The sequence below is a fragment of the Taudactylus pleione genome, unplaced genomic scaffold (assembly GCF_031769625.1).
Source record: "Taudactylus pleione unplaced genomic scaffold, aTauple2 ptg000558l, whole genome shotgun sequence".
Classification (NCBI taxonomy): domain Eukaryota; kingdom Metazoa; phylum Chordata; class Amphibia; order Anura; family Myobatrachidae; genus Taudactylus; species Taudactylus pleione.
Window position 1 is genome coordinate 133,467 of NW_028284960.1, and position 23,660 is coordinate 157,126.

Here is a 23,660-nt window from a genome sequence, read left to right on the forward strand (position 1 = left end):
ATCCCAGTGTACAATGTGTTCTAATATACCACATATCCCAGCATACAATGTGTTCTAATGTACCCCATATCCCAGTGTACAATGTGTCACAGTGTACCCCATATCCCAGTGTACAATGTGTCACAGTGTACCCCATATCTCAGTGTACAATGTGTCACAGTGTACCCCATATCTCAGTGTTCAATGTGTCACAGTATACCCCATATTCCAGTGTACAATGTGTTCTAATGTTCCCCATATCCCAGTGTACAATGTGATCTAATGTACCCCATATCCCAGCATACAATGTGTCACAGTGTACCCCATATCCCAGCGTACAATGTGATCTAATGTACCCCATATCCCAGCATACAATGTGTCACAGTGTACCCCATATCCCAGTGTACAATGTGTTCTAATGTACCCCATATCCCAGTGTACAATGTGTTCTAATGTACCCCATATCTCAGTGTACAATGTGTTCTAATGAACCCCATATCCCAGTGTACAATGTGTTCTAATGTACCCCATATCCCAGTGTACAATGTGTCACAGTGTACCCCATATCCCAGTATACAATGTGTTCTAATATACCCCATATCCCAGCATACAATGTGTTCTCATGTACCCCATATCCCAGTGTACAATATGTTCTAATGTACCCCATATCCCAGTGTACAATGTGTTCTAATGTACTCCATATCCCAGTGTACAATGTGTCCCAGTGTACCCCATATCCCAGTCTACAATGTGTTCTAGCGTACTCCGTTTCCCAATATACCATGTGTTCCAATGTACCCCATATGGCAGTGTATCCCATATTCCAATTAAAATGTGTCCCAGTGTACCATATATCTCAGTGTACCCCATATCCCAGTGTACAATGTGCCCTAATGTACCCCATATCCCAGCGTACAATGTGTTCCAGTGTACCCCATATCCCAGCATACAATGTGTTCCAGTGTACCCCATATCCTAATGTACAATGTGTTCCAGTGTACCCCATATGCTAATGTACCCACTTTCCAGAGTACCTGATACTCTAGCTGCTGACATAATATTACCTGCCATGTAGACACTAAGCCCATTATAAATGAGGTAATGCTTTAATTCTGCAATAAACCATCTGGGATCAAACATTCTAATGGCAGGGAAGAACAATAAGTGTCTCTCAGCCAGGTAAGTGTCTCTCAGCCAGGTAATAGTCTCTTAGCTAGGTAAGTGTCTCTCAGCCAGGTAAGTGTCTCTCAGCCAGGTAATAGTCTCTTAGCTAGGTAAGTGTCTCTCAGCCAGGTAAGTGTCTCTTAGCTAGGTAAGTGTCTCTCATCCAGGTAAGAGTCTCTCAGCCAGGTAAGAGTCTCCCAGCCAGGTAAGTGTCTCTCAGCGAGGTAAGAGTCTCTCAGCCAGGTAAGTGTCTCTCAGTGAGGTAAGAGTCTCTCAGCCAGGTAAGAGTCTCTCAGCAAGGTAAGAGTCTCTCAGCCAGGTAAGTGTCTCTCAGCGAGGTAAGAGTCTCTCAGCCAGGTAAGTGTCTCTCAGCCAGGTAAGAGTCTCTCAGCGAAGTAAGTTAATCACAGCCAGGTAAGTGTCTCTCAGCCAGGTAAGTGTCTCTCAGCGAGGTAAGAGTCTCTCAGCGAGGTAAGAGTCTCTCTGCCAGGTAAGTGTCTCTCAGCGAGGTAAGAGTCTCTCAGCCAGGTAAGAGTCTCTCAGCGAGGTAAGAGTCTCTCAGCCAGGTAAGAGTCTCTCAGCGAGGTAAGAGTCTCTCAGCCAGGTAAGTGTCTCTCAGCCAGGTAAGTGTCTCTCAGCCAGGTAAGAGTCTCTCAGCGAAGTAAGTTAATCACAGCCAGGTGTCTCTCAAGTAAATGAGTCACAGTCAGGTAAGTGTCTCTGCCACAGGTAAATAAATGTCTCTCAGATAAAGGATTCACAGAAAGATGTCTCTCAGGCAGGTAAGTGTCTCTCAGGCAGGTAAGTGTCTCTCAGGCAGGTAAGAGTTTCTCAGCCAGGTAAGTGTCTCTCAGCGAGGTAAGAGTCTCTCAGCCAGGTAAGTGTCTCTCAGCCAGGTAAGTGTCTCTCAGCCAGGTAAGTGTCTCTTAGCTAGGTAAGTGTCTCTCATCCAGGTAAGAGTCTCTCAGCCAGGTAAGAGTCTCTCAGCGAAGTAAGTTAATCACAGCCAGGTGTCTCTCAAGTAAATGAGTCACAGTCAGGTAAGTGTCTCTGCCACAGGTAAATAAATGTCTCTCAGATAAAGGATTCACAGAAAGATGTCTCTCAGGCAGGTAAGTGTCTCTCAGGCAGGTAAGTGTTTCTCAGCGAGGTAAGTGTCTCTCAGGCAGGTAAGTGTCTCTGAGCCAGGTAAGTGTCTCTCAGCCAGGTAAGTGTCTCTCAGGCAGGTAAGTGTCTCTCAGGCAGGTAAGTGTCTCTCATCCAGGTAAGTTGTTTTTATTATATTCTTCCTGTAAAATGTATAACTGCTGTCTGTTTTCATCTATGACTGAGAACCAACAGATGAGAGAACATTTGAGGCGTTGTGGCTGGTAGCGTGTACACTGCTGGTCTGTGGCATGTATTATCCCCCATGTGGTAACTTTTATTGTACACAGAGCGCTGTAACTAGACATTGGGGACCCCATAGCAACATGTACCCCTGTACTTATCATAGTGAGGCCTTCACCAACATGGTAGTTCTGTGTATATAACGTCTGTACTAGAATGAAGAACAGAAGGCAGACGATGCCCACGGGTGGGTTTTAGCCAGTTAGGTGTTATGGGGTGGGGATAGAAGTTAGGGTACAGTTTGTGGTCACATGGTACAAGCCTCATTGTAAAGAATCTGCCCTCCCGTCTGCCCGTTAGTTTGGTTTTGATTGGTTGTTGGCTATTTCCAGTTGGCTGGATAGAACAGCTGGTCATACCGCTCGGATGCAGTTGATTTGTTTTTGGGTGCACTCATTCTTGACTGAAGTCTGAACCACCCCACAGGGGGCAGCACTACATCTTTCCAGGCCATTTGTTATGCTGCAAGGTTGAGTTGGAAACCCCCTTTAAGTGTTGTGTTGTAATCACCCATAGGGCAGACTCTGACCGCAATCATGGGTGCCGAGAGGGGGGGGCAGTTTACCCGGGCCCGGGCTTGCTTGAGGGCCACGACGGGGGCTCGGGTCCGGCGTTACCCCCCTCCCTCACAGCATCTCACTACACAGCTTGCGCTGGGCTGCTGTGTGAGACTGCTCGCGGCTGCTGCAGCAGCCGGAGCAGTCTCCTGGGGCTGTGGGGGAGGTCGATCAAACTGATCGTGCCCCCCCTGCTTAGCACCGGGCTGGGGGGCTTACAGCGCCCCCCTCCCCGGCGCGCAGTGCCGCTACGCGGTGCTGATAAGGTGATGCTTATTTTTTTATTTTTTTTCGAGGGGGCATGGCCATGCCTCCCGTGATTAGGCCACACCACCTCCATTACCCGGGCCCGGCCAGGCTCTCAACGGCCCTGAGTGCAATGCATGCATTGTGTTTGCGTTGGTGCATTGCTGGGCTGCGATGACTATTGGCCTATCCTTTCTTGCCATCATACAATCTTTAAATTGTAGATCTCTTCAATAAATAGCTAACATGCTTTAATGCCATTCCTGGCTCTGTGTCATTTAAAGTTTAAGGTTAGGTGACCTATACACGAGACATGATGTTAGCGATAAGGAGGCTTAACGATCCAATGCAGTAATCATCCCGATTATTATTACTGATGTGCGTGTGCTGGGACTGATTAATGAGAAGCACAGAATAGATAATGAGCTGACGTTACATACAGAATATAAGACATTTTGTGCTTTCACAATAGAAGATTTTCCTCCATTTGCAAATATTCTTGGTGCCCTCTCTATGGTCAGGGTCTCATATGGTGAATATATGAATTGGTTTGTCAGGAGGGAAGGGGGAGCGTGGGTTATGGCACAGAGTGTTGAGGATGAGCTTGGCTCCGCGGAGAAGCTCCTCTCTGAATTTAGTGATGGTGAGTGAGTAGATACAGACGTTGCTGAAGGAGCTGAAGACAATCAGCATATTGCACAACATTCTCGCCACATTCACCGGGTGGTAGAAATCGTAGCGGTTGACCGGCGGATAGGTGAATCTCTCTGTCACCTTGACCACCATTTTTGGCAGCCAGTGGCTGAGGAATGAGATGGAAATCATGGCAAGCAGAGTCACAGACTTCTTTCTGCGCTCCACCTCCGGGTCATCGCCTTGTTTGCCGGCAGACCCCCCCTTCAGGCTCTGTCGCACTCTGGTGGTCACAGTGATGTGCCAGACTGTCAGGCCATTGGTCAGAACCAATGAGACGAGAGGAAAGATGATCCAAACCGTCGTCTGGATGTGGTCATACACCGACAGAAAAGGAATCGAGCTCAGGTTGCGATGGAGGCTGCAAATGTGGAAGACGTTTCCATTTGGCTGGGTAGTTCGAACAGGCACATACATCCAGAATGTAGGCATTGCCACCAGGAAGGCGCCGACATATACACCAATGATGACCCATAGAGTGACGGAGGGCTTGCAGAACCGGAGCTTCAGCTTCATGCAACATACGATGACATAACGATCAATGGAGAATGCCACCGTCAGCCACGTCAGGGAGTAGACACAGGTGAAGTAGATCCAGTTACTTGCACCACAGGAAGGCTGAGGCCACCACAGTGTGATGTCCACGTAGAAGTAGAAGATATCCCGGAAGATGGTCACCACCAGGATGAGGAGGAGATTAGCCACCGCTAATGCCACCAGGTAATAAACAATGGACTTGGTCATGTCGAGGCTTCCTTTCCACAGTACAGCCATGGTGATCAGACTGGCTGCAAGAGAGAGAGAAACAGCCTATGTCACATTGCCACCAACATCTCCAGGGCTTCAGGAATATATGCCGAATAAGGGAATTCTCTATAAGATGCACAAGTAATAGATTACTGCTAGTACTCTCATTGGAAGAATGTCACATTAACCAGGACTGACATGTAACGCCGGCTTGTGGACTATTTCTGTGTCACCGACGTCCTCTCTGAGCTGGAACATTTAATCTGAGAACCATCTGCCATGAGGAGCATATTATTCTTATTGTCCACCATCACGTGTAGCCATGAATTCATCCATGACATTGAGAAAGGCCACACGTTATCAGAGGTCTCCCACTGTGTTATTCATACCCCTATCTGACTCTGATGAGATCTAACATGACTGAGAGGGGATGCGGTTAGGATCCCGACAAGCGGGATGCCGTCTGCCGGAACCCCGGCATCACAATCCTGTTCACTGAGATAACACTGGCGCCAAAATCCCAACAAAAGACGGTATCCCGATTGTAAGGACACTGCGGAAAGGTAAGTATCGGCCGTGGGGGGACGGGGATTTAGGTTTAGGCACCCCGGGAGGAGTTAGCGTTAAGCTGCGGGAGGGGGTTAGGTTACGGTTAGGCTCCGGGCAGGAGGGGTTAGGTTCAGGCACTACTGGGGGGGTAAGGGTTAGGCACTAAGGGGAGAGGGTTAGGTTTAGGCACTTACCAGGAGGGTAGGGTGTGGGGTAGGGAGAGTTAGTATAAGGGTGCAGGAAAGGAAGGTTACTCACCGTTCCCCTGTGGGGAATTTAACCATCGGGATGCCGCTGTCAGTGTACTGCCAGCCGGCATTCCGTCCATCGGTGTTTCATACCGATTCCGACTGAAAGAGCTATCAGCAACCTGTCTCTATCCCTGCTAGTAACTCAGTGGCCCTAGATGCAGAATTGAGCCATAGGACCAATAACACATTTCTGTAAGAAAAAGTTTTTTTTGTTACTATTTAACAATGTCATTTTGCCATGGCTACAGCTTACCAGCATTATAAGAGTGATATATCGCACTCGGCGCTGTCATTTTCAGGGTCCCAGCGCAAGTATGAAACTGGAAGCCGAGATTTAAGCTTTTAGTTCCTCGGCTAAAAAATTTTTTTCTTTGACAGTTTAACACACAAAATATAAAGTGGTAGATATATAAGTTATCTTATAACTAATGTTCCTCCTCCTGAGATATTACAGGGGGACAGTCTATGGCCCCATACATATTACAAAGACCTGCAGTGAAGATGGATTTAATCAATAAATGATTATGGGCTCGGTTCTGATTCAGGAGTAAAGCAAAAAAGATTCCTGGACAGACCATGCTGCAATGCAAGGGGAGCACAGGGCCTCATTCAGAGATATACGCCAATGTAGTCACAGCTGCTATGAGAAAATATGTGAATGTCGCGGCCGCCAGGAGCTGTACTGAGATGCCCACCTGCGGCTTTGCCAATCCCAGCATCTGTGTAAAATGTTGCGTCATCTGTGTACATAGAGGCAGCAGAGGCCGTAGATCATTTATTTATTGCCATCCTGAGTCCATGGTCTCACCGATGTCAGCGGGAACTGAGATGCCGGAGCCATATTTCCTGTGTACGGGATCACAGACGCCCCCAGAGCGGTCACCACATGCCTATAACAACTAGAGATGTGCATGGGCCCCCGTGTTTTGGTTTTGGTTCTAATCCATCATCATGTTTTGGTTTTGGCAAAATCACCCTCAAACGTTTTGGTTCGGTTTTGGATTCCTTAAAATCTTAAAAAATTGGTAAGAATCAATAAAAAAACAATAAAACAAATCAAATCAAGTAATTTGGACCTGGCTACATGCAATGCAAAATCCGAGCATCCAACTGACTACTGAACCCAACATTCTTTGCCGCCACTTCCTGTTACCGCCCCCAAACGCTCCCTGGCTGTCAATCACATTTATAGTCACTGCGAGCGACTGCGTTAAAGGTCCTTGGTGCATGCACGGCTTACAGATAATCACTGAAATCCATAAATATCGGAATAGCGCGAAGGTCTGAGTCAGGCACACAGTGTTTGCTTTACCCCCACCTCAGAATCAGGCCCAATATTTGGTGCGTCACTTTGGATAATGATACCCTGAATAGACATAATGGAACGTTGGGGTGGTACAAGTACCACTGTTATATTATATACATTGCTCCCCCAAATAAAAGCATTGAGGAAGCCTTCGCCGGTGACACGTAGCGCCTGTTGGGTTATCCCCGCTGTTATCCCATAATTATATAGGGTGATGCAAAAACTCACTTCTTCACCTGTGATATATAAATCCCCTCATTCTTATTTATGGTTCTTGGGTGCAAGATGTGAGCTTGAGAATGATGTCTGTAATAGGGAAAAGCTTGCTACATTATTTATAAAGGGGGACTGGAACTTTAATGGGGCACATTGCCAGAACTGCATCGCACAACACCACAGCTCTGGGAATAATTTTTTATATTACTATTATCATCATTATTATTATTATTATTATTATCACATCATTATCATAATAATAATAATAATAATTTATTATTATTATTATTATTATTACATCATTATCATAATAATAATAATAATTATTATTATTATTATTATTATCACATCATTATCATCATCATTATTATTATTATTACATCATTATCATCATCATTATTACATTATTATTATCATCAAATCATTAATATTATATTATTATTATTATCATCATCATTATTATTATTATTATTATTATTATTATTATGTCATTACCATAATTATTATTATTATATAATTATCATTATTATTATTATTATTATTATTATATCATTATCACATTATTATTATTATTATTATTATTATTATTATTATGTTACCTGCTATAATCATTTCGTAACCCTAGATTTTTGGAGGCTCTGGAGGTGGAGATGAAGACTCCAGAGAAGATCCTTGGCTGACCTCAGGGAAAGGGGCAAACACACAGGCTCTACAGCAAAGGTGGGTATATGGGTCTTGTGGCTTTAAGGACAGGGCACCCCCCATGCCCTCAGGCCTGGTATCTATGAGGATAAAGACTCCCCACAAGCCTTGCTGCCTAAGGGTTCATATGCCTTCAGGGGCCCAGGAGGTAAGGGGTCATTATTGAGGAATATCTGAGAACCCACACACTGTTCCAAACCTTCCCATGGGGTACATTATAGAATAATATTCAGAAATTTAAAATTAACAAAAATCTACATAAAAAATGCATTGGCGAGCCTTCCCTACGCTACACTGTATTTATTTGTGGCCACCATTCCTTTTATTGCTACAGCAGAACAGAGGGGTGAAATGGGCTGCAAAAAAAAGAATGTAATATAACAACTAGAGATGTGCACAGACCCCCGTGTTTTGGTTTTGGTTCTAATCCATCATCATGATGTGGTTTTGGCAAAACCACCCTCAAACATTTTGGACCGGTTTTGGATTCCTTAAAAATCTTTAAAAATTGATAAGAATAGATACAAAAATCAATAAAACAGCTAAAATCAAGTCATTTGGACCTGGCTACATGCAATCCAAAATCCAAGTCCGGCTTTTAAAAATGAGCTCCCAACTGACTACAGAACCGAACAAAGACTTGGTTCAACTCTGAACCCCAAAGTTCGACTGTGTTCCTATTTCAGGAAAACCGAACCGCACATCTGTAATAATAAGTATAAATAATAACTAAATCAGAAACAAAGATTCATTACAAAACAATTTGCAGTTAAAAGGAGGAAAAAAATAAAAACATTTTAGAGTCTGTCGTTGGCTGCTCTGAATTTGTGCCCGATTTGCATTATCCGCCGTCAGATGGATTTCTGCAGAAATGACGGTAAAACCATTTGAGTGACTGATAAGACCTGTCTTGTGTGTTCTCTCTGCCATTACCTCACTAAGTGACACAGGTGCTGGCTGTATGATTCTGGGGGTCTGCGGGAATAATCTGCCTGAGATCTCTGCCCTGGGGACATCAATGACAACTGTCCCTAGTTTGCACAGACTCATTGTGACTTAGGTGGATGTAACAGGATTTGGAAATAGATTGAATGTGGGCATCAAAGGACAGGTCCAAGTCAAGGATGACACCTAGGCAGCGAGATTCAGGGGTAGGGTTTATAGTTTATAGTGTTGTTGATAGGAATATCATTAACTCAATTTTTGAAAAGACTGACTTTAAGGTGGTGAGATGATATGGCAGAGAGACAGTCAGTAATGTGGCCAGTACAAATGGGGAGAGGAAAAGTGCTGATTAGTTTTCCCAGAGATGTGGTCAAGATAAAGGAGAGCAGAAGACCTGGGACTGAGCTTTGAGGTCTCCAGTAAGTGAAGAGGAGATGGATCCAGAGAAACAAACACTTTAGGAGTTGTTTGATAAGAACTTTGGGGTATAATTACTAAAAGTTGATTTTGATTGATTTTTAGGCAATTTTGTTTATTTTGTGTTTCAGGGTCTAAATCAAACATTTACTAACAGATGGTTTTTTCCATCTATCTTTAACCAATGTCACAAAAAAAAATGAAAAATTGACCAAAAATTGCCCTAAAAATCTGTCAATATACCCTCTATCAAACATTTACTAATGGATGATTTTTTACATTGTTTAAAAATATGTCAAAAATAATCTGTTAATAAATGTATGATTTAGACCCCAAAATACAAAATCGACCAAAGTCGACCTTTAGTAAATATACTCCCTACGGTATGCAGTATTTTACCCCCAGGAGAAAGTGGTCACAGTGGTCAGATGTAGCAGAGATAAGTAAATGATGGCTGGTACACTTAGTATTGATCACATTAATCACCACATCAGTCAGTGCAGTCTCTGTGGAGTGTTGGGAATAAAAGCAAAACTGACATTGGTTCAATAGGTTTTTTATGAAGTGGGGACTATAACTTTTTGTGGGGCACCTTGCTAGAACACGCTGCTTGGAGGGACATGGGAGCTGAGAGATGGATGGTAATATGAGAATGTGAGAGGTGGGTGTAGGTAAGTCTCTCAGGCAGCTAGGAGGGACATAGGAGCTGAGAAATGGGTAGTAATATGAGAGTGTGTGATGTGGGTGTAGGTAAGTCTCTCAGGAAGCTGGGAGGGGCATGGGAGCTGAGAGATGGGTGGTAATATGAGAGTGTGTGAGGTGGGTGTAGATAAATCACTCAGGAAGCTGGGAGGGGCATGGGAGCTGAGAGGGGGCTGGTAATATGAGAGAGTGTGAGGTGGGTGTAGGTAAGTCTCTCAGGCAGCTTAGAGGGACATGGGAGCTGAGAGATGGGTGGTAATATGAGAGAGTGTGTGAGGTGGATGTAGGTAAGTCACTAAGGCAGAATGGAGGGGCATGGGAGCTGAGAGATGGAGGGTAATAAGAGAGTACTCTATGTGAGGTGGGTGTAGGTAAGTCTTTCAGGCAGTGTGGAGGGACAAGGGAGCTGAGAGATGAGTGGTAATATGAGAGAATCTGTGAGGTGGGTGTAGGTAAGTTTCTCAGGCAGCTGGGAGGGTCATGGTAGCTGAGAGATGGGTGCTAATATGAGAGTGTGTGAGGTGGGTGTAGGTAATTTTCTCAGTCAGCTTGGACAGACATGGGAGCTGAGAGATGGGTGGTAACATGAGAGAGTGTGTGAGATGGGTGTAGATAAGTCTCTCAGTCAGCTTGGAGGGACATGGGAGCTAAGAGATGGGTAGTAGTATGAGAATGTGTGAAGTGGGTGTAGGTAAGTCTCTCAGGCATCTTAGAGGGGCATGGGAGCTAGGAGATGCATGGTAATATGAGTGAGTGTGTGAGGTGGGTGTTGGTAAGTCTCTCAGGCAGATTGGAGGGATATGGGAGCTGAGTTGGGTGGTAATGTGAGAGACTGTCTGAGGTGGGTGTATATAAATCACTCAGGAACCTTGTTGGGGCTTGGGAGCTTAGAGATGGGCGGTGTTATGAGAGAGTGTGCAAGGTGGATGTAGATAAGTATCTCATGCAGATTGGAGGGGCATGGGAACTGAGAGATGGGTGGTAATATGAGAGTGTGTGAGGTGGGTGTAGGTAAATCTTTCAGGCAGATTGGAGGAGCATGGGAGCTGAAAAATGGGTGCTAACATGAGAAAGTAAGTGAGGTGGGTATAGGTAAGTCACTAAGGCAGATTAGAGGGGAATGGGAGTTGAGAGATAGGCAGTAATATGAGAGTGTGTGAGGTGGCTGTAGGTAAGTCTCTCAGGCAGCTGGGAGGGTCATGGGAGCTAAGAGATGGGTGGTAATATGAGAGAGTGTATAAGCTGGGTGTAGGTAAGTTTCTCAAGCAGCTTGGAGGGGCATGGGAGCTGAGAGATGAGTGGTAATATGAGAGAGTTTGTGAGGTGGGTGTAGTTAAATGTCTCAGTCAGCTGGGAGGGGCATGGGAGCTGAGAGATGGGTGGTAATATGAGAGTGTGTGAGGTGGGTGTAGGTAAGTCATTAAGGCAGATCAGAGGGCCATGGGAGCTGAGAGCTGGGTGGTAATATAAGGGTGTGTAAATTGGGTGTAGGTAAGTCTCTCAGACAGGTTGGAGGGACATGGGAGCTGAGAGATGTGTGGTAATATGAGAGAGTGTGTGAGGTGGGTATAGCTAAGTCTCTCAGGCAGCTGGGAGGTGCCTCGGAGCTGAGAGATGGGTGGCAATATGAGAGTGTGTGAGGTGGTTGTAGGTAAGTCTCAGACAGATCAGAGGGACATGGGAGCTGAGAGTTGGGTGGTAATATGAGAGTGTGTGAGTTGGGTGTAGGTAAGTCTCTCAAACATGTTGGAGGGACATTGGAGCTGAGAGATGGGTGTTATTATGAGAGTGTGTGAAGTGGGTGTAGGTAAGTCTCTCAGGAAGCTGGGAGGGACATCAGAGCTGAGAGATGGGCGGTAGTATGAGAGAGTGTGTGAGGTGGGTGTAGGTAAGTTTCTCAGGCAGATTGGAGGGGTATAGGAGCTGAGAGATGGGTAGTAGTATGAGAGAGTGTGTGAGGTGGGTGTAGGTAAGTCTCTCAGGCAGCTAGGAGGGGCATGGGAGCTGAGAGATGGGTGGTAATATGCGAGTGTGTGAGGTGGGTGTAGGTAAGTCTCTCAGGAAGCTGGGAGGGGCCTGGGAGCTGAGAGATGGGCGGTAATATGATAGTGTGTGAGGTGGGTGTAGGCAAGTCTCTCAGATTGATTGGAGGGCCATGAGAGCTGAGAGATGGGTGCTAATATGAGAGGGTGTGAGATGAGTGTAGGTAAGTCTCTCAGGCGTATTGAAGGGGCATGGGAGCTGAGAGATGGGCGGTAATATTAAAGAGTGTGTGAGCTTGGTGTAGTTAAGTCTCTCAGGCAGCTGGGAGGGGCATGGGAGCTGAGAATTGGGCGTTAATATGAGTGAGAGTGGGTTAGAATAGGAGTAATCATTGCATGCTGGAATAAATGATGGGAAGATATCAGCATAGAGAAGGATAATAGATGTTAGTTATGGTTGGGATGAGCACAGGAGATGGGACTCTACTGATTTCTGAGGGTATAGGATGAAGATGAGAGATAGTAGGGCAGGGAGATGAGAAGAGAGTAGATATTTCAATTGTGGGATAAAATAAAGAGAAGATACCAGAGGTTTCATGACCACTAATGCACAGGTTGCCAGCTTGCTTTATATCCCACAACCATTGCTCCAGAATTTTCACCTCTATGGTGTATGGTGGGTCCTCAGAAGTAGTGACAGAAGCTTTTTGCTCCTCTCCATGATGCTCCTTTAGTGAAGCATCTGTCCTTTACTAACTTGGCCACCGTTAGGCCTTCTGTGCATGCTTGGCACCATCTTGCTACTGTGTAGGCGTCCAAGTTGATAAATAAGAGATCATTATGGCGATGCTACAGAACTTTACTCCTGATTTCAACTTTCTAGTGGTAATGCTAGAAGCTAATACAGCCAAGGTGTCATCAGAGATTATTAGGACAAAACTGCTGCAGTTCAAGAACATTCACCAGTTGAATTAAATGATGAGAATAGTGCATTACACACTAAAGATGGAAAGCCAAGAAAATTCAAGTACAAGTGCTAAGTATGTTATAAGAAAGGCCATAAAGCAGTGTAACAGTAAAAATTAGTCAGCATGGGGGCATATACAATTGGGCGCGAGGTTTAGAGAGTTAAAAACCTCGCGCACCTCATGCCCAATTCCGTAATACCGCGGGCATGCGCGCTCCCACTACCCGCAGTATTCAACTAAAAAAATAGTGGTCGTGGGGTTTTCAGCTCTGAAAACCCCACGCCACGTAAAGTAAAAAAAAGCAAAAAACTCCTACCTAGCAGGGGGTCTCCGCGGCTCCCAGTGGCTTCCCCTCTCTCTTCTTACTGGAGAGGGGGTTCCTGGGAGTCCCTGGGCCTGATGGGAGGAGCAAGGGCTGCTGGTAGATGTAGTTCTCCCAGCGCCCATTCCGGGGGGCCACACACACCGCACCGGGGTCACACACACACTCACTCATACACACTTACATACTCACCCTGCTGCAGAAGAGCCGGATCTCGACGCTGGATGAAGAAGAAGATGCAGAGGGTGACAGCGCTTCGGAAGGTGAGTAATTAAGGACTAATTGGATATTTCCAATTGCTTAATTAGTCCGCAGGGGGGGTGCCGTGGGGTGTCAGAGCAAGTCCCTGTGATTTTTCCTAAAATCATCGATTTTAGGAAAAATCACGCTTGCTCAGGAGGTGCGTGAAAAAAAACCTCCCGGTGCGTATTTTTTTAAAAAACACGCACCTAATAGAATAGCAAAAGACCCGCACCTGCAGGGAAAACCTCGCAGGTGCGGGTTTTTTGCTATTTTCGCACACAATTCAATATGCCCCTTAAAGTGTCATAGATAGTCGCAGAAGAGACTAGGCGGTCTATTTACTAAGCTGTGTTAGGAGATAAAGGGAACGGTGCTAAGGTACCAGCAGGGCCGGTGTAAGGTTTCTTGGTACCCTAGGCATTTCTTCAGCCTTGCGCCCCCCACCCCCACCCTTGGATAGCTACACAAGCCCTTATACAGTGCCCCCAGCAGTGGTCCCCTCTATACAGTGCACCTTATACAGTGCCCCTAGTGGTGGCCCCCTATGCAGTGCTCCCAGTAGTGGTCCAACTATGCAGTGCCCCTTATATAATGCCCACAGTAGTAGTCCCACCTACGCAGTGCCCCTTATATAATGCACCAGGTAGTGGTCCCCCTATGCAGCGCACCATATATAATGCCCCCAGTACTAGTGCACCCCTGAGCAGTGCCCCTTATATAGTGCCCCCAGCACTAACTCCCCCAGTGCAGTGCCCCCAGTAGTGGTTCCCCGATGCAGTGCTCCCAGTAGTAGTACCCACCAGCAGTGCCTCCAGTAGTCTCCCCCCAGCTATGCCCCCAGTAGTAGTCCCCCACCTATGCAGTGCCCCCAGCAGTATTCCCCCCAGAAATGCCCCCAGTAGTAACCGTGCCTCCAGTAGTAGCCTCTCCCCAGCAATGCCCCCAGTAGTAGCCTCTCCCCAGCAATGCCCCCAGTAGTAGCCTCTCCCCAGCAATGCCCCCAGTAGTAGCCTCTCCCCAGCAATGCCCCCAGTAGTAGCCTCCCCCAAACAATGCCCCCAGTAGCAGCCTCTCCCCAGCAGTAATACCAGACAGACACACATGGAAGAAAAAAAAACACTCCTCTGTCCCCCAGGCATGATGGGTGCAGTGGGCGCAGCAGCTGATGAAAGTCTGTCTGACTCTCATCGGCTTCTAAAACAAATACACAGCTGCTGGCACCAGGGGCTGTGTGTTTGTTCCTAATAGTGTAGTGCGGACTGCGCTTCTGTGCGGTCCAAACTACCACCTTGCAGTGGCCAGCGCTCTTTGGCAGCTACCTAAGTTTGCCTAGCAGTAGAGCCGGCCTTGAGTACCAGCCAATCAGCTCCTAACTGTCATTTTTCAAACACAGCCTGTGACATGGCAGTTAGGAGCTGATTGGCTGGTACCTTACCTCCATTAACTTTATCTCCTAACAAAGCTTACTAAATAGACCGCTAGGAGATACTAGTACTTACAGCTACAAAAGTTGGGACAGTTACAACCCACCTGAAGACCGAAGATGAAATCAAAGTCACAGAAATCTAAGACGTGTTATATGTACCAGATATGCGGACAAACCTCATAGCCATAAATTCCCTAGAGTAGAAAGGATTTATTCCAGTTCAAAGAAGGAAAGTGTGTTGTGGAAAACAAAAGAGGGACTGAAATAGCATCTGGTACCCCATGCCGACACCAAGCTCATTTATGTGATCATGATTTCTTGTCTCACAGACTATGGAACTCTGGACCTCATTCAGAGCCGGACGCTATTTGCGCTCGCTCGTCCAGAAAAAGTGGCTGGCTATTTAAATTGACCGTTTGCTCTTTGCGGTCTATTGACGCCTCTATGTCTGAACGAGCGAACAAAACATGCGGACGTTTTTTTTGTAAAAAACGCCCCCTGGCTGCTCGCATCATACGTCATCTCCGCTATTTATTGGATTAATCGAGTACATCGAAAGGCGTATGAACTGCTCGCTATTCTTGTGGTTGCATTTTCCTACCGCAATCATGCGAGCAGTTCTGGCTAAAAGACACCCAACTGACGTGGTCGATGACGCTGCTTTGTTAATTATGCACACCCATTAAACGCCCGTTTTGACGGTTTGGCACGCCTGCGTTCGGATCTCCACTCCCCGTTTTCAAGCACCTTCCCCTGTTACCACCCACAAACGCCTCATTCTGTCACTCAAATTAGCAGGCATTCGCTATTTTGCGAGCACACGATTTCTGACCGCACTGACTGGTTCGCGCATGCATACTAAAACCCATATGCATGCGCAGATGTGCGAACATCGCTCGGAACGAACGAGCGGCTCTGAATCAGGGCCTCTGGCACAGGAGGTTAGGTCATCTTGGAGATGACAGTGTCCAGAAACTTCTAGATGGGACGGACGATTACAGGAATATCTGTGAACATCACTGAAAGGCCAGTGGCCAGTGTATGAGAGCTGTATAATAGGCAAGCCATTGCCCCTTCCTAAAATCAGCAAGCAGAGATAATGCAAATAGAACCTAAAACACAGCACAACCCCCTCACATCACATCCCTCCTCACAGCACAGCCCCCTCACTCCACAACCCCTTCATCACAGCCCCCTCACACCACATCATCCCTCATCACAGCCCCCTCACACCACATCCTCCCTCATCACAGCCCCCTCACACCACATCCTCCCTCATCACAGCCCCCTCACACCACATCCTCCCTCATCACAGCCCCCTCACACCACATCCTCCCTCATCACAGCCCCATCACACCACATCCTCCCTCATCACAGCCCCATCACACCACATCCTCCCTCATCACAGCCCCCTCACACCACAACCCCTTTATCACAGCCCCCTCACACCACATCATCCCTCATCACAGCCCCTTCACACCACACACCAGAACCCCTTCATCACAGCCCCTCACACCACAACCCCTTCATCACAGCCCCTCACACCACAACCCCTTCATCACAGCCCCTCACACCACAACCCCTTCATCACAGCCCCTCACACCACAGCCTCCCTCATCACAGCCCCCTCACACCACAACCCCTTCATCACAGCCCCCTCACACCACAACCCCTTCATCACAGCCCCCTCACACCACAAACCCTTCATCACAGCCCCCTCACACCACAACCCCTTCACCACAGCCCCCTCACACCACAAACCCTTCATCACAGCCCCCTCACACCACAACCCCTTCACCACAGCCCCACTGAGCATCACTTCATCCATGAGCAGGTGAAAAGACGTCTGTCACTGTAACCTTTGTACCGCTGCTAGGGTCACAGAGAGGGCCTGATGTCACAACTGCTAATATGTGGCCTGGAATATACGTTTCACTGTTTGCTTTATCACATAGCCCCATGTTTTTACTTACAGATGGACTTTTCAGAGTCATTTGAGTGAGGAAAGAATGTATTTTTATTGGGGATCGGACTCTTTTTCCTCTGGAGCCACACATATAGCATGTACAGTATATACTATTACTTCCCCTTATGGTGATTGCAGAGACGTCAGCAGTTACTGACAGACAGACACTCACCTGGGATCCCAAACACACACATAATGGGATAGAAGAGTCTCTGCACCGTCCGGATCCAAGGCTCCTCCATTCTCCTTACTATCCCTGAGCTCCCTGTATTACCCTCCTCTAACACCTGTTCTGCCACACCACTGCTCACTTCTAACACTCACTGTCACACTACTGCCCCTTCTCACACTCACAGTCACACTACTGCCCCCTTCTCACACTCACTGTTACACTACTGCCCCTTCTCACTGTCACACTACTGCCCCTACTCACACTCACTGTCACACTACTGCCCCCTTCTCACACTCACTGTCACACTACTGCCCCCTTCTCACACTCACTGTCACACTACTGCCCCCTTCTCACACTCACTGTCACACTACTGCCCCGTCTCACACTCACACTACTGCCTTCGTTTCACAGTGACTATCACACTACTACCCCCTTCTCACTGTCACACTACTGCCACTTCTCACACTCACTATCACAAAACTGCCCCCTTCTCACACTCACAGTACTGATCCCGTCTCACACTCACTATCACACTACTACCCCCCTTCTCACTGTTACACAACTGCCCCTTCTCACACTCACAGTCACACTACTGCCCTCTTCTCACACTCACTGTCACACCACTGCTCACTTCTAACACTCACTGTCACACTACTGCCCCTTCTCACACTCACAGTCACACTACTGCCCCCTTCTCACACTCACTGTTACACTACTGCCCTTCTCACACTCACTGTCACACTACTGCCCCTACTCACACTCACTGTCACACTACTGCCCCTTCTCACACTCACTGTCACACTACTGCCCCTTCTCACACTCACTGTCACACTACTGCCCCCTTCTCACACTCACTGTCACACTACTGCCCCATCTCACACTCACACTACTGCCTCCATTTCACAGTGACTATCACACCACTACCCCCTTCTCACTGTCACACTACTGCCACTTCTCACACTCACTGTCACAAAACTGCCCCCTTCTCACACTCACAGTACTGATCCCGTCTCACACTCACTATCACACTACTACCCCCCTTCTCACTGTTACACAACTGCCCCCTCTCACACTCACAGTCACACTACTGCCCTCTTCTCACACTAACACTACTTCCCCTTCTCACACTCACAGTCACACTACTGCCCCCGTCTCACACTCACACTACTGCCTCCGATTCACAGTCACTATCACAACACTACCCCCTTCTCACTGTCACACTACTGCCACTTCTCACACTCACTGTCACAAAACTGCCCCCTTCTCACACAGTACTGCCCCCATCTCACACTCACTGTCACACCACTGCCCCGTCTCACACTCACTACTACCCCTTTCTCACACTCACTGTCGCACTACTGCCCCCTTCTCACACTAACACTACTGCCTCCTTCTCACGCTCACTGTCACACTACTGCCCTCTTCTCACATTCACTGTCACACTACTGCCCTCTTCTCACATTCACTGTCACACCACTGCCCCTTCTCACACTCACTGTCACACTACTGCCCTCTTCTCACACTCACTATCACACTACTGCTGCCTTCTCACACTCACTGTCACACTACTGCCCTCTTCTCACACTCACTGTCACACTACTGCCCTCTTCTCACACTCAATGTCACGCTACTGCTCCTCCTCACTCACTGTTACACTACTGCCCTCTTCTCACACTCACTGTTACACTACTGTCCTCTTACTGCCCTCTTCTCACACTCACTGTCACACTACTGCCCCTTTTCACACTCACTGTTACACTACTGTTCCTTCTCACCCACTGTTACACTACTGCCCTCTTCACACACTCACTGTTACACTACTGCCCTCTTCACACACTCACTGTCACACTACTGCCCTCTTCACACACTCACTGTCACACTAATGCTCCCTTCTCACACTCACTGTCACACTACTGCTCCTTCTCACTCACTGTCACACTACTGCCTCCTTCTCACACTTACTACTGTCACACTACTGCCCTCTTCTCACATTCACTGTCACACCACTGCCCCTTCTCACACTCACTGTCACACTACTGCCCTCTTCTCACACTCACTATCACACTACTGCTGCCTTCTCACACTCACTGTCACACTACTGCCCTCTTCTCACACTCACTGTCACACTACTGCCCTCTTCTCACACTCAATGTCACGCTACTGCTCCTCCTCACTCACTGTTACACTACTGCCCTCTTCTCACACTCACTGTTACACTACTGTCCTCTTACTGCCCTCTTCTCACACTCACTGTCACACTACTGCCCCTTTTCACACTCACTGTTACACTACTGTTCCTTCTCACCCACTGTTACACTACTGCCCTCTTCACACACTCACTGTTACACTACTGCCCTCTTCACACACTCACTGTCACACTACTGCCCTCTTCACACACTCACTGTCACACTAATGCTCCCTTCTCACACTCACTGTCACACTACTGCTCCTTCTCACTCACTGTCACACTACTGCCTCCTTCTCACACTTACTACTGTCACACTACTGCCCTCTTCTCACACTCACTGTAACACCACTGCTCCTTCTCACTCACTGTCACACTACTGCCTCCTTCTCACACTTACTACTGTCACACTACTGCCCTCTTCTCACACTCACTGTCACACCACTGCTCCTTCTCACTCACTGTCACACTACTGCCTCCTTCTCACACTCACTGTTACATTACTTCCCTCTTCTAACACTCACTGTCACACTACTGCCCTCTACTCACACTCACTGTCACACTACTGCCCTCTTCTCACACTCAATGTCACACTACTGCTCCCTTCTCACACTCACTGTCACACTACTGCCCCCTTCTCACACTCACTGTCACACTACTGCCCCCTTCTCACACTCACTGTCACACTACTGCCCCCTTCTCACACTGCTTCTGTCAATTCACTGCTTCTCTGCCACAAGATCTCAGACTGTCACTATCATATAACTCAGTCACAATGTATATATATATAAAACACCCCAGTCCCAGGTTACCTGTCCCCCAGCCTATAACAGTCTCACCATATTCTGTGCACATCAGAAGCAGTCACTGTATAATGAATGTATGTACATCACCCTGTAACATCATGTACTATCTATTCCCTCAGTCACGTCTGCATCGCTGCCTCTCACAACCTTTCACCACCAGTGCTCTATTTATTGCCCCTTCTCCTCCAATTGCTTTGTACAGTCTCCGCATTATACCCTGGGGGCACTACTTGCCGTGTTGTCTTTAGTTTGGGAAGAGAATCCTTCTCCTGGGACTCATTCACATGCTCCTACAGATAATCCTCAGCTGTTATTACTGTCAGAATAAAGGATGTAAATGTAATTACAATGACAGTATGGATGAATGGCTCACACAGAAATGTAACCCAGAGACAGATGACTGAAGGTACAGCACCCCCTGCCCCAGTGTATACAGCCCAAGTCAGCAATTAGCTGAAGGTACAGCACCGTCTGCACCAGTGTATACAGCCCAAGTCAGCAATTAGCTGAAGGTACAGCACCATCTGCCCCAGTGTATACAGCCCAAGTCAGCAATAAGCTGAAGGTACAGCACCGTCTGCACCAGTGTATACAGCCCAAGTCAGCAATAAGCTGAAGGTACAGCACCGTCTGCCCCAGTGTATACAGCCCAAGTCAGCAATTAGCTGAAGGTACAGCACCATCTGACCCAGTGTATACAGCCCTAGTCAGCAATTACCAGAAGGTACAGCACCGTCTGCCCCAGTGCACACAGCCCAAGTCAGCAACACCATCACCTCCCCCTTGCATCCCATACTTTCTCAGCAGACCATCACCTCCCCCCTGCGACTTCTCTCAGAACACCATCACCCCCCATGCATCCTCTCTCAGCCCACCATCACCTCCCCCTGTGTCATCTATCAGCACACCATCATCTCCCCACTGCCATCATCTCTCAGCACTCCATCACCTCCCCCCTGTGTCCTCTCTCACCAAACTGTAATCTCCCCCCTGCATCCTCCCTCAGCACACCATCACCTCCCCCCTGGACCCTCTCTCAGGCACACCATCTCCTTCCACCTGCACCCTCTCTCAGCACACCATCTCCCCCCTGCAACCTCTCTCTGCATACCATCACCTCCCCCCTGTATCCTCTCTCAGCCATATCATCACCTCCCACTGCATTCTCTCTCAGCACACCATCACCTCCCCCTGCATCCTCTCTTAGCCACACCATCACCTCCCCCCTGCAACCTCTCTCAGCACACCATCAGCTCCCCCCTGCATCATCTCTCAGCACACCATCACCTCCGCACTGTGTCCTCTCTCAGCACACCATCACCTCCCCCTTTGTCTTCTCTCAGCACACCATCACCTCCCACTGCATCTTCTCTCAGCACACCATCACCTCCCCTGCATCTTCTCTCAGCACACCATCACCTCCCCCTGCATCCACTCTTAGCACACCATCACCTCCCTCCTGCAACCTCTCTCAGCACACCATCAGCTCCCCCCTGCATCATCTCTCAGCACACCATCACCTCCGCACTGTGTCCTCTCTCAGCACACCATCACCTCCCCCCTGTATCTTCTCTCAGCACACCATCACCTCAACCCTGTATCTTCTCTCAGCATACCATCACCTCCCCCCTGTATCTTCTCTCAGCACACCAACACCTCCCCCTTGTATCTTCTCTCGGCAGACCATCACCTCTCCCCTGCTTCCTCTCTCAGCCACACCATCACCTTTCCCCTGCTTCCTCTCTCAGCACACCATCACCTCCCCCCTGCGTCCTCTCTTAGCACACCATCACCTCCCCCATGCGTCCTCTCTCAGCACACCATCACCTCCCCCCTTTGTCCTCTCTCAGCACACCATCACCTCCCCCTGTATCTTCTCTCAGCACACCATCACCTCCCCCTATGTCTTCTCTCAGCACACCATCACCTCCCCCTGCGTCCTCTCTTAGCACACCATCACCTCCCCATGCGCCTTCTCTCAGCACACCATCACCTCCCCCATGCATAATCTCTCAGCCACACCATCACCTCCCTCCTGCATCATATCTCAGCACACCATCACCTCCCCCTGCATCCTCTCTGAGCACACCATCACCTCCCCCCTGCTTCCTCTCACAGCACACCATCACCTCCTCCCTGTATCCTCCCTCAGCACATCCTCACCTCCCCCCTGCTTCCTCTCTAAGCCACACCATCACCTCCCCCTGTGTCCCCACTCAGCACACCATCACCTCCCCCTGTATCCTCTCTCAGCACACCATCAACTCCCCCCTGCTTCCTCTCAGCCACACCATCACCTCCTCCCTGTATCCTCTTTCAGTATACCATCACCTCCCCCCTGTATCTTCTCTCAGCACACCATCACCTCTCCCCTGCTTCCTCTCTCAGCACACCATCACCTCCCCCCTGCTTCCTCTCTCAGCACACCATCACCTCCCCATGCATCTTCTTCAGCCACACCATCACCTCTCCCCTGCTTCCTCTCTCAGCACACCATCACCTCCCCCTGCATCCTCTCTCAGCACACCATCACCTCCCCCTTTGTCTTCTCTCAGCACACCATCACCTCCCACTGCATCTTCTCTCAGCACACCATCACCTCCCCTGCATCTTCTCTCAGCACACCATCACCTCCCCCTGCATCCACTCTTAGCACACCATCACCTCCCTCCTGCAACCTCTCTCAGCACACCATCACCTCCCCCCTGCATCAGCTCTCAGCACACCATCACCTCCCCCCTGCATCCTCTCTCAGCACACCATCACCTCCACCCTGTGTCCTCTCTCAGCACACCATCACATCCCCCTGTATCTTCTCTCAGCACACCATCACCTCTCCCTTGCTTCCTCTCAGCATGCCATCAACTCCCCCCTGCTTCCTCTCTCAGCCATACCATCACTCTCCATGCATCTTCTCTCAGCCACACAATCACCTCCCCCCTGCATCATCTCTCAGCACACCATCTCCTCCCCCTGCATCCTCTCTGAGCACACCATCACCTCCCCCCTGCTTCCTCTTTCAGCACATCATCACCCCCCCTGTATCTTCTCTCAGCACACCATCACCTCCCCCATGCATCATCTCTCAGCACACCATCACCTCCCCCCTGCATCCTCTCTGAGCACACCATCACCTCCCCCCTGCTTCCTCTCACAGCACACCATCACCTCCTCCCTGTATCCTCCTTCAGCACATCCTCACCTCCCCCTGCTTCCTCTCTAAGCCACACCATCACCTCCCCCTGTGTCCCCTCTCAGCACACCATCACCTCCCCCTGTGTCCTCTCTCAGCACACCATCAACTCCCCCCTGCTTCCTCTCAGCCACACCATCACCTCCTCCCTGTATCCTCTCTCAGCACACCATCACCTCCCCCTGTGTCCTCTCAGCACACCCTCACCTCCCCCATGCTTCCTCTCTAAGCCACACCATCACCTTCCTCTGTGTACCCTCTCGGCACACCATCACCTCCCCCTGTGTCCTCTTTCAGCACACCATCAACTCCCCCCTGCTTCCTCTCTCAGCCACACCATCACCTCCTCCCTGTATCCTCTCTCAGCACACCATCACCTCCCCCTGTGTCCTCTCTCAGCACATCCTCACCTCCCCCCTGCTTCCTCTCTCAGCCACACCATCACCTCCCCCTGTGTCCCCTCTCAGCACGCCATCACCTCCCCCTGTGTCCTCTCTCAGCATACCATCAACTCCCCCCTGCTTCCTCTCTCAG

The 23,660-nt window shown here is 48.6% G+C and overlaps 1 protein-coding gene across 1 annotated transcript; it reads right to left on the bottom strand.

The window, feature by feature from the left end:
• Positions 1-3,860: 3,860 nt before the first annotated feature.
• Positions 3,861-4,772, bottom strand: LOC148481857 (putative G protein-coupled receptor 139). The gene has a single exon (XM_088452910.1). It carries the CDS (start codon positions 4,770-4,772, stop codon positions 3,861-3,863), a length of 912 nt encoding a protein of 303 aa, XP_088309036.1.
• Positions 4,773-23,660: the final 18,888 nt, after the last annotated feature.

What these genes read in the sequence shown, in the direction of transcription:
- LOC148481857 (XM_088452910.1), bottom strand. Translation starts at nt 4,772, where the DNA reads ATGACCAAGTCCATTGTTTATTACCTGGTGGCATTAGCGGTGGCTAAT.